This window comes from Synchiropus splendidus, chromosome 2, assembly GCF_027744825.2.
Source record: "Synchiropus splendidus isolate RoL2022-P1 chromosome 2, RoL_Sspl_1.0, whole genome shotgun sequence".
NCBI lineage: Eukaryota > Metazoa > Chordata > Actinopteri > Syngnathiformes > Callionymidae > Synchiropus > Synchiropus splendidus.
Window position 1 is genome coordinate 30,780,268 of NC_071335.1, and position 11,959 is coordinate 30,792,226.

At 42.9% G+C, this 11,959-nt stretch overlaps 1 protein-coding gene across 1 annotated transcript; it reads left to right on the plus strand.

Moving 5' to 3' along the window:
- The first annotated feature begins 3,842 nt into the window (after positions 1–3,842).
- LOC128754054 (pyrroline-5-carboxylate reductase 1, mitochondrial-like) lies at positions 3,843–9,040 on the plus strand. The gene is made up of 9 exons (XM_053856375.1): positions 3,843–3,989; positions 4,404–4,480; positions 4,829–4,899; positions 4,965–5,144; positions 5,219–5,326; positions 5,627–5,740; positions 6,351–6,443; positions 6,848–7,011; positions 8,281–9,040. Exons 2-9 carry the CDS (start codon positions 4,414–4,416, stop codon positions 8,456–8,458), a joined length of 975 nt encoding a protein of 324 aa, XP_053712350.1. The 5' UTR covers positions 3,843–3,989; positions 4,404–4,413; the 3' UTR covers positions 8,459–9,040.
- The last annotated feature ends 2,919 nt before the right edge of the window (positions 9,041–11,959 follow it).

An 11,959-nucleotide genomic window follows, 5' to 3' on the forward strand; every position in this document is an offset into this window, starting at 1 on the left:
TCTTGGGCGACCAAGTTTTGTCATCGTCTGATGAGAAAAGGCTATTTATAATTTAACAGCAGAAAACGCAACTTTCTTGGCACCAAGAGTCGAGTCCCTATATTTGTCTGAAGAAGAGTAAAATACTGTATAGTCTTCAGCAGAGTTGGGGAGTAAAGATGAAATGACAGCTGAACTTTGTTGTGTCTGTCTTTACTTCAGCTTCTTCATGATGCAATTTTTAAGACTTAAGAATTAAGACTCGTAAGTAAAGTTACAAAAGGACTTCTCTCTTTGAGCAGGACGAATTATTGATGGTGTAAGATTTAAATACTTCTGCTCCTCTGTGCCTCTTTATTGGGCAGCTGCAGAGTGTCCTACTCGAGTTTGAACTCTTTCTCCCTGCGGGCCTTAAACACACCACACACACTCTCAAGCTGTCTGTCAAGGTGTCTATCAAAAGTGCTGTGTTCTGGTTCTGCTGTTTCGGGGTAATGCTTCAAAACCACCAAACAGTTCACTGCATGTTTACAATCGGTAGGAAGTTAGAAAAGGAAGCACATGAAAATGTCAACAGAATCAGCTGTCTAAGACTGACAATAAATAACATTATAAAAAACTTTACTTTCAACACAGTGAAGACGGGAAAGCATTGTGACATATGTCAACACATGTATTAGGTTGTCTGTTACAGTGATCTCATAACAGATGATGAAGAACTGCAGTGAACTTCCTGGTTCCTCTGTTTTCTGTGGTCAGACCTGAAAGTCCAAAAAGGCTTCTATTGTTCGTTGGTAATCCCTTTATTAGTTTTGAGAAAAGGATTTAAAGCTGCTCAAGTTCTTCACGGTCGCTTCTTTTGTATGCAGTGCTTCTTGTTCCGCCCTGCAGGAGGGAGACGTAGACGAGCAGCGGGAAGCTCTCTGTCTGCCTGTGATATTAAAAATGCACATCTTCACTGTAAAAGAAAAAAAAGCCTCTTCCATCCCACTTTTGTTGCCACGCACAGACTTACTTTGCCGCACTAATCAGCTGCAGCAACAAATAGCTGGTAACCCTCCATGGAGATGCGCACACGAGCGGGTGGGAAGATTGGCACCGGGGTCGTGTTTTATAATAAATCTCTTAGGTTTTTGTCAAAGGAAGACCAAATGAGTTTGCTGTGCTCCAGCACACATGCCACCTGACGGATAACACCAAAGGCAGGGGCAGCTATGTGGACTGTGTCTGTCAAAGCTTTTGAAGTAGTGTGGCCAAAAGTAAACAGGCTTTTTGCCAGTGTCAAAACTGTCAGATGTCAATGTGAGATAATCTGCGTCCAACACTTGGTGCAGGGCTTATCTGAAGGTCCAGTCCTAACTAACTGGAGATCAGCAACAGCTAGCATTGCCTGATGTTCAACAGTTTGCTCATGGCTACATTGCCGAAATATGCCATCATTTGTTATGAGAGAATGTACTAAAACAATGCTGTCACAAGTTGCTTCGCTGGTTCAACTGTGTTCAGCTTTTCCGTAGTGTTTTTGTGCGTGCAGTGATGTGTAGTGACGTCAAAATGGCTGTCCACATCCAGATGTGTCTATATGTAAAATCACATCTTGTCATCACGCCAAATTAAATGCCACAAAAAAGGGTCATATTTGGGGCTGGAGAAAGAAAATGTTACTCAAATATATTCCGATTTTTTATATATATGTTATGTAATATTATAATCTCATATATAATGTTAAATATCAGTATTTCTGCCCAGAATCTATTTTTTCCCCACATTATGACGGCAGCAAACACAACATCCATTTCCTGGTGTAACCAAGCTCATGAGCATCTCCTGCTCATCTGATCAAACACGCAAGTTTAATACTACAAGTTAACAATGTATTTTCAAACACCAGCTGTCAAATGTAGACCAACCAATAGTTCATGCTGGCAACAGTCTCTCCACGGTGCCAAATCGCGAGAGCACCATGAACTGTAATCATACTATAATTCCGTATGATGTCACTTGGCTAGAAAAGCAGGACAAATGGGAAGTGTGGCCTGACAAAAGTCTCTTTTGTGAGAGTTTTATGCAGGTTAGGAGAGAATTGGCAGCCCTGTGCTAACATGTTACCGCTGCTCAGTATAGCTGTGGATGATTGTCAATACTGGAATAACACTATCTATGCAATGGATGGTCATCCTGGGCTGTAAAACTGCAGGGAAAGTAGTTGGATATTTGTCACTTAATCCAGCTCCCACAGTGTCTAACCTGCTGCATCTGCACATTGATCTGTGGTAATGCAGGCTCTAAATCACTGAAACAATTTAGCCCCCAAAATATTACTGTCAGAACCTGTTCTGTCACCTTTTTATTGCACATTTTTATATATCTATAAAGACTGGATAATACTCTTTCTCTTCAAAGGAAGCAGGATGGGAAACAGACAAGTGAGATAATGGAGGACGTGAGCACAGGTGAGACCTGGGAGGATGGTAGAGACAGTGTGAGGTGGAGGAGGCTGACGTACCTTTATAAAGACTGTGCTTAAATCGTCAAACAGTAACAGAAGAGGATGTCTCCTGACAGCTGACCCTGAGCTGTACATTCTGCCTTATATATAGACAGGCGCATATGTAATCCATGAGTCTGCATTCCAGCAGCGTGTTCATGGAGTCCTGCTGGTGAACCTGAACAACAGCATGTGGAGTTGCAGGTTCATTTATTGAATTAGAAGTGAGGGAGTTGACCTTCAATGCCTGATTCATTACAGTGCATTAGCCAGTGCTAATTTTTAATATATATATCTCTCACCTCAAATTCTGACTCGGTGTATGTTGCCCACGTGAGGGCATTAGAGTCAGCACCCTTATTGAAAAGGAAGGAAAAGAAGAGATATCAGCATCATGTGCTCAGTGATGATGGACGGGTCACATCTCAGAACAGCGTGGTGACTTGGATCATGTGCTGACCTTTGAAACAATCTACATACGTGTACTGTCTCCAACATCACTTGTACTTTCCTTCATGAGCTGTAATGCCAACTGAATTTCCTCACCGAGCGAGTGTCAGAAGAAGATAAGTGTTGGCTGTCACTTACTTTTGTTGGAGTTTCAGCCAGTGGACTGTAAAAAAATATGAAGCGTTGAGGATTCCAATCCCTTTCTGTAAGGACCAGCATGATTTCTATCATCCTCCGTCTTCTACACAAGTGGGTGGAGCGGTGCAATGTAATGTCATCTGTAATCATCATATTTTTCACAACATCTAGTTCCATATATGTGGACTAGCGTCCTGGTTTGCTTTGTTCTGAGACTCACCAAAAAAGTGCAAGGCAATGATTAACTCCATTAATGACACAACTGTTTACTTGGTGACAATGTGGCCCAAATAGTTCATGTTGACCCAGGTGTGAGTCACGGGTCTCCCATGCCTGGTGGTGCCTCTTGTCTTTTCCTTTCAGTAGCAACCAATATGAGAGAGGGGGGCCAGCGTAAGAGCTTTAGCCAGTGTCCTTGAAGTTGAATGCACGTCAAGTGCTTGTGGGGTCGTTCTGTAAACACTCCAGTTTCCTCCCACAGTCACAGGGATGTGTGTATACAGTGATGGGTGAGTGACTGCCGTGGATTTAGCCAACATATTCACAAGAGTTCTCTTTTACAGAGAAAAGGTGTCACGTCCGAACATCACGTCTGATCTGCCCAGTACAGTATATAGTATTTGACCTACTTCCTCCGTGAACGCCTCACCATTCTTTCCTCCCTCGCCAGACTGATGCAACGGTCTTAGAGTCCCGCCTTGTTTTAAAGCGCGTGTTACAATTGGCCAGAAGATTGTGAATCCTCGCTCTGATTGGCCAGTGAAGGTTTACTCTTGTCCGTGATTCTCCTCAGTGGGTTGAGTAAAAAAGGAAGCCACGTTGACTTCACAAACTCGTCTTTTTTTCCCCCGTTTTCCTTCCAAGGAAAGTTCCAAGCCACGTCGGCAACCTGGTGGAATCTTACCTGGACTTCTGCGGCTTCATTTAAACACAGGTAAATATGTGGTCATAGCGTCTAATGGTCGTCTTTGTCATCAGGTACCGGCTTGCTAACGCAGGCAGCTAACTGCTCCGCGGCTAACGGAGATTTGAAGCGCTGATACATCTTTTGTCTGCCACTAATCTTCACTTGTCAGCTGACACCATCGCCATGCTTTCCATTTCTTTTGAGTTGTCAGTGTTATATTGATTTTTATAAAGCTATACATAGCTTTTTGAAATGCACATTCGTAGAGTTAATACGCGTTTTTTAATATGGACATTATTCATGTTTAACGCCCGGCTCTTTAGTTCGATGAGTCTTTAAACCCGGTTTAGAATCTTTGCAGCGTTTCCGTATGTTTGTAATTCAACATGTGAAAGTGGCATGGAAGTTGCGTGCCTTCTCAGACTGCGTTTATTTTGGCAGACCTGACAGGATGAGTGTGGGCTTCATTGGCGCGGGTCAGTTGGCTCATGCCCTGGTCAAAGGGTTCACAGCTGCAGGTAAGACTGGTTTCCTGATCAAACATTAGCTACGGATATATTTAAAGGTGATAAAAATTATTAAACAATGCCCGAAGCAAGTGGTGAATTAACATCAGCCCTTCAAAAAGGAAGGAATAAATGAATAGCTTATGTAAAATGCTTGAGAACTGCTACTGTTTTCTGCCACATACAAAGTGGTTGTCGTTGCCAAACTTGTCATTTACCCAAACACATTTTCACACTCTGCAGTGGTCAGTATCGTTTAATATAGTCCAAGGGAGGAAAGGTGTTGTGGGATCACCACAGCTTTGATTCACTCATGCAGCATGTTTGTCATCATTTATTGACTTCTCTTGTGGTCTGCAGGTGTGATCGCGACACACAGAATCACAGCCAGTTCTCCAGACACAGACCTGCCCACCGTATCAGGACTGAGGGTCAGAACTCAAATGCAGTGCCGATATTGTGCATATTAAAACAAATATCCTGTCCTTGTCTCCAGAAAATGGGAGTAAATCTGACGACGAGTAACAAGGAAACAGTCAACAAGAGTGATGTGCTCTTTTTGGCTGTGAAGCCTCATATCATCCCCTTTGTCCTGGATGAGATCGGACCAGACATTGAGGACCGTCATCTTATAGTTTCCTGTGCTGCAGGTGTTACGATCAGCTCTATAGAGAAGGTTTGTCCTGTAAAATCCTGAGGTTTTATCCTTACATGAATTGGATTTTCAAACTATTTTGACTTCCTTTCCAGAAATTAAATCAGTATCGTTCAGCTCCAAAGGTGATGAGATGTATGACCAATACTCCTGTGGTGGTGAGAGAAGGAGCAACCGTCTACGCTACAGGAACTCATGCAGAGGTAAAGACGAAATGGATGTAATAATCATTAGATATAACACCATTCAATAGAATATCACTTTAGTTAAACTAAGTCAGCATTACAACACTAATAGCTGTGTGTCTTCACTGTTCACTGTGTAAGTGTATCTGTGATTTCTTTTCTGCTTCCGTTACTATACAGCTGCAAGCGATCAGTGTTTTTGGTAACTGTGACAAAATGTTGTCATATCTGAAGCACACTCAAATGTCTTCCCTCTTCCAGTAATTGTTTCGTTGTTATTGAAAACTGAAGAATTGTTTTTCTTTGGCCTTTTTTCAGGTGGAGGATGGGAAGTTACTGGAGCAGCTGATGGCTAGTGTGGGCTTCTGTACAGAGGTAGAGGAGGACCTCATCGACGCCGTCACTGGACTGAGTGGCAGTGGACCGGCCTACGTAAGTAACAGAGCTAGGCTCAGTTGCAAATCTGTGCAAAGTCTTTCCAAGTGTTCACACAGCTGTGGCACAGGTGCGGCAGCAAAAGTCCCAATCCTCAACCCTGTTTTCAGAACTTGTCGAACTAGGTCGGAACAGATTGTGCATGCGACAGAAAACAGTGATGATGGTGTTTCTGGTCCTGTGTAAATGGTAAAGATACAGAGGTCTATGTTTTCATGGAATTCCATTAATTCCCTCCCAAAAATGTATGGTTACTATTTATTTCATTAACATTTCATCTATTGACGTCCTGTCCAGACCACTTGTAACAATCTTCCTAGTCACGGCTTTCTAGAGTTCCAGAAGTATTTTTTTAAACTTAACTAAAACTAAATAATTATTTATTTAAAGCACCATATAAATATTGCATTATCATAATCCTGATGTGTCAGTGTTAATTACAGTCTTGTGGATGTTGCTCTTTTTCTGCTCAGATTCAAGAATGTCAATTCTTGATTCCTTTCCTCTCCTGGTTTTTGTTCGCCATACACTTGTTCTTCACATTTCATTTTTTGAATTTTGATTTCAGTGGGTGTGTCTTTGATTCACATGAAGCATTTCTCAACAGGCTTTCACAGCCCTTGATGCTCTTGCGGACGGTGGAGTGAAGATGGGCCTGCCGAGGAGGCTGGCCGTCAGGCTTGGAGCTCAGGCTCTGCTGGTGAGTTTTGGCTAGATCTCCACCTGTGAAGTTTATCGTGTGTGTGGCTGATATGAGTTGTTATATTGCTGAGTAATGATCTTTGGCATTGCACACATCATTTGGGGACCTTTAATGTTGAATTAATGAGGATGTTCATGTACAGAAGACTAAAGTCAGTGGCCTGTGATGGAGTCAGTGTTTTGCTGTGAGCTGTGGTCTGGATTTTGACACAATATTTCAAGGTTTCTATAGCTTATGCCGCTGATACCATGCCAACCGTTGCTGTGTCTGGTTAGTAAACAGACTATACTATAACATTGTGCGCATGAGTGACGGTATGAAAACATTTCTTTTACTGAAGCTATTGTGTACTCGTCTGTACTGTGCTGATGTTGCAACTGCTACCTGATTTTCCATTCCAGGGCGCAGCTAAAATGTTGCTGGAGTCGGAGCAGCACCCTGGACAGCTGAAGGACAACGTTTGCTCACCAGGGGGCGCCACCATCCACGCCCTGCACGTCATGGAGAGCGGTGGCTTCCGCAGCCTCCTGATCAATGCGGTGGAGGCTTCTTGCATCAGAACACGGTTAGACTGGACTGATGTTCTTGTATTAAATTCATTCCATTTAGTTTCCCATGGAAATGCTCATGGTCTGTGGAGAGGGTTACCCTGACTGGTGAAGATCTGAGGCAACTTCAACTTAAGATCTGTCAGTGCAATCACACACACATGCAGAGGAGGATCACTGATGCTAATTCTGATCGGTACACAAAGAGGGAGTTTTGACTTACCTGCACGTCTCAGAATATTTGTACATCCGTGATCTGCCTATGTCTATGCTTCGACTTTTTAGTTAAAGCAGTTGTAGGCAGGAATTAATATATTCTATATAGTATTTATATAATATTCTAATATGTCTTGTCAGGTAAATGAGTGTAATTGCAAGCTGTCGTAGAGCTAGAGCAGCTACAGATAGAACATGAGACATAACATGTTACACTTAACATGGACCATCAAAGCTAAAACGTTTTGCTGGATATATCTACACTATACAGTGATAAACGCAATAAAATGACAATATGTAGCGGTGCAATATGACAGACAGCAGACAAACTGTTAGAACGTGAGCAACTCATTTTCACTGGCAGTTAATTCATTGAGAATCTATTTTCACCATACACGAAGTATATCTATCCCGTTTTTGCATATATCAGCATATAGACATTTGTTTCATGATTTGGCAACACAACAGAGACTGCAGTGAACACAAAATTGACTTGCAAGTCAGGTAGAAACCTTGCCACTTCAGAATCAGAAGAAAAGCCTTTGGTGGCTCTCCGTTCTAGCCAGGCTGTAAATGCACCTCCTATATTTACTGTTGTCCGAGATCTTGCTCTGTCGGTTTCACACTTTCTGTTCTTAGACTCCTCACTACAAACTCTCGCTTCTGCCATGGTGTAAATAGAATTCAGCTCGCTGCTAAGGTAGCCCTGCCCTTTTGCCGTAAAGTGTTGTGGTGGGGGTGCAGTTGGGGCTGTGACGCCACTCACAGAACACGCCTTGGGCGACTGGTCTAGAGAAAGTTACATACTGCAAGGGAGCGTTTAACAGAGAGCTGGAGAGTCTGACTTTGGGACTTTGGACTGTTCAAAATGAAACCTGTCATCTCAGGAAATCTGAAACTAATCTATTTATGTCTAAATATTACACATTGCTGCTTTAACCCTCTTACTACTACAATTATAACCCAGCCACCATAATATGATGTAAGGGCCTTATAGTTGTGTAAATGATGCTATGAATAAGTGCTTCTATCATAATTTCTTATCTTTATCTGACTCCTTCCTCTTCCAGCGAGCTCCAATATTTGGCCGACCAGGAACGAATCTCTCCAGCGGCGATTAAGAAAACAACTCTGGACAAGGTGCTGCAGCAGCCAGGAGTGACGGTCAGCGGAGTGGCCAATGGAAACGGCAGATCTGGCCTCAGTCTTTTCAACACGCGCAACACAGGGGTGAAGAAGAAGAACTGAGTTAGCACCCTGTTGTTCACGCCCGGCTTCATCAACTCTGCTAAACGCATGCAGAGTTTTACCTGACATGTTGCTTGACATTATCAGCCCGATCGTCGACCACTTATTTATTAGTATTTGGAACTCAGAAGGCTTGACACTGAACTGTTGCTGTCTATGACATGATACTGAGGCAGAATTATTCCGTTAATAAGCATTCTAAAGCCACAAGTCTGACAATAGACTGAGGCCTGTCAATACCAAAGGCTCACAGAAGGTGTTGCTGGAAGACTGGGAAGCTTCTTGTGTTGTGCTATCAGCAAGAACTGGAGCTGAACAACTTGAGTTTGTTTTCACAATCATGTGCCTTTTATCCCATGTTGTGTCGAGATCCAAACTCTATCAGAAGACTTTAGTTTTAAAGGAAACCGCAGGTCTGACTTACACAGAAACACACAATGTATATTTTCTTAAAGTAAGGGAAAATATCAACATTAAAGCTAGTAATAAGATGTTAAAATGACAGCCGTTAATCCGTCCTTGTAATGCGTCCTGTTTTATCTTTGTAATGTTACATACCTTTGTGTTTTCATCATTAAAGAAGCTCAGCTCAATACTTGCTTACTGTGTTCATTCAAGATGATTGTGAAGATCCGTCTGACAATGCCTTCCGTATGATGCGCACGAGCATCAAGCAGCTCAAAATATTTTTAATATGGCTCTCCAGAATTCACTTTCAAAAGTTGATGATGACCAGCTCATTTCCATGTGTGATCGATAAGCTTTGCAAGTGTGATGGAAGAAACTTCGGAGGGTTCTGTGGTGACACACTGGTTATGTCACCACTCTCAAGTCTGCTCTCAGCAAAGATTGACGGAGAAGACGGAGAATCCTCTCCACCCTCTGGATACACAACACAAGATGGTTTCCCAAATGTTGACAAAAAGAAGTTTTGAATCAATGAAATACAGTGATAAAGACAAGAGCTTTCTGCGAATTTGAGTATCCTCTTCTTTTGGCGGGTGTTCTAGCATTAAGTGTAGCGTGTACTACTGTCAAACTGAATCCTAAATGGAGAGCAGGTTTTTGTCTTTTCTTTGAATCTCACTATCTTGTGTTCCGACTTTGAAAACTGTTATGTGCTGGACATGAACCGAGCTGTCTTTCCCAGCTCCGACTGAGGTAACTGGAAAGCAGCTTTAGACCTGGAGGGGATGTAGTTCACCAGGGGAGGAAGGATGGTGTCTGAATATGTTTAGTCTATACGACTGAATCAGAACCATGAGGTCAATCTACTTTCCTGTCTTCACTTGTCCAAGAAACAAAGCATGGTCATCCATGAGAGACTCAGAGTAGAGCCACTCTACCGCCACGTCAAGTCCAACCCTCTGCTCAGCATTGAGTATTGAATAAATAACAATTACACGATCCGTATAATATCCTTGATCCAAACTTTTATGATCTTGTGGCAACAACAGCTTAAATCAATTCGGAGCACCTGAAATGTTCTTGTCCTGAAGGAGCCATAAAATCACCTTAAAAGCAAGAGCCGATCTTTTTAATCAGTGATAAAGCAACACTGGTTTAAAATTCCACCAGAAATCCGGCAACACATTTTCATCAGCAGTTCAATTTTGGTAACTCTCCATCAGAAGGACATAAAACCTCGGTAGACGGGTGTTTTTTTTGTCCTCTGGCTTTTCCTCCACGCCCAGAAGAAGCAGTCGTTCTGTTTCGTCTCTTCATACTGGGGAACTTTTTACTACTTTAACAACTTTATGGATATTTTTTGGCGTATTCCTGCGCTCAGGGCTGCCACATTTTGGATTAACAGATGCCACTTTGTGTGAGGATGAGATAGGCCTCCGGGTCCGTTCAGGCAATACACAGGTGCATTATGGCGGAGTGAAAATGATGGAGGGGAAGCGATGGTTTGTGAACAGCCATCTCCTCATTATAATTGAACAATTTGGAGCTGTTGTAGGATTAGTTTATTTTCTTTAAACGAATACACCCCAGTGTCCCTTGATTAAATTGAGGCCCATATGCTCTTAGTGCACTCAGGCTGTTTATTTGTGCGTGCAGTTTTTTTTTTCTCCAGCACCGCTGAAGTGTCTGAGTAATCCCTCTTTTATTTCCAAAGGTTATTCTTCGCTTGCTCCTGCCGCTGTCCGTTAAGATTAGCCGTTCCAAGAGAGACTTTCATTTGCCTCTCATTATTGGAACGCTGTTACCTTTCACTGGTCGGCCAGATTTGAGTGAACCAGCCTTCCAGTTTCATTTTCTTGACACCAGCGGTTGAAAATGGCTTGGAAATAGGGGCGTGTTGGTCGGTGTCTCAGACAGGAGGCTGCATTGTTCTGCAATGGCATTGGTTTCTTTACAGAGGCAGGACAGATGCTACCTGTCATCTCCAGTCAGTCAATGTGATCATTGACCTTTCTAAGGAGGCATGATTGTTTGCATATCAAATCCTGGAGATCAGCCAGGTGACTCGATGCGGGGACACTGCAAATGGAAGCCAGCAGTTCTGCTCTATCTCTGACACTTAAGTTGTCAGTCGAATTTTTGTACTTGTGCATGACAGATCTGCGGGTTGATACAGTATCAGCTCATGGCAGATTTCAAGTGAAAGAGGAAGTTTCAACACGTTCGTGAATCGGCACATGAGCTTCCCCCTCAGCCGTAGGGTCATCGGAGTGTCACCTTCCTGACTGTCTCACTTCAGAACTGCATGTCTGACGTGGACCCTGCCGTGGCCATTGGAGGGACTCTCACCTTCCTGGACAAACAAAAACTGCTTTAAAGCTTTGAATTTCCGATAACTAAACTCCATTTCCACTATCTTGGAAATTTCTTTTTGAGGGCTCGCTCGAATCAGCCAGTAAGGTGGAGCAGTGGGTAGTGCTGCAACCTCATTGAAAGAGTCTATGCCAGAGTCCTCTCTGTGAGGTTATCTTCCATGCTTCCTTTGCACTCAGATTTCCTCCCACAGTCTGTGAACATTGGCTAACGGATAACTGAAGTGGCCCCTGACTCTCACCTCAGGGCTCCAAACCCTTGTAATATGGGGGTGAACCGGATCACATGACAAACTCCTCAGTGATGCGTCACGTTGGTACCAAGGGTTCAGTGTTAGAATCAAACCAAGGATGGATGCGTCCGTGTTCGCTCTAATTGATTCTGACCCAAAATCTAATCGATTAATGTGTAATATGGGCTCTTAATATACTAAATGGCATTAGCCTGAAATAGGCAGCTAATGGTGGACCGGCACTTTCTTGTCCTGCATGAGTCATTAGCTGCTCAGAAATGGGATATGAGATATTGATAAACTACTGTACATCAGTCCTAATAGTTTAGTTATGTTACTAAACTGTAATGGATAGTCGATGACATACGATCGCTCTGTGGATATTTATGGCAGAATTCGTCTCCTCCACTCGTTCAAATAGCCTTTTCTCCTCTTGAATAGACTGAGCCAGAAGGATTTTGCATTCATCATCCCGACATTTAAAACAC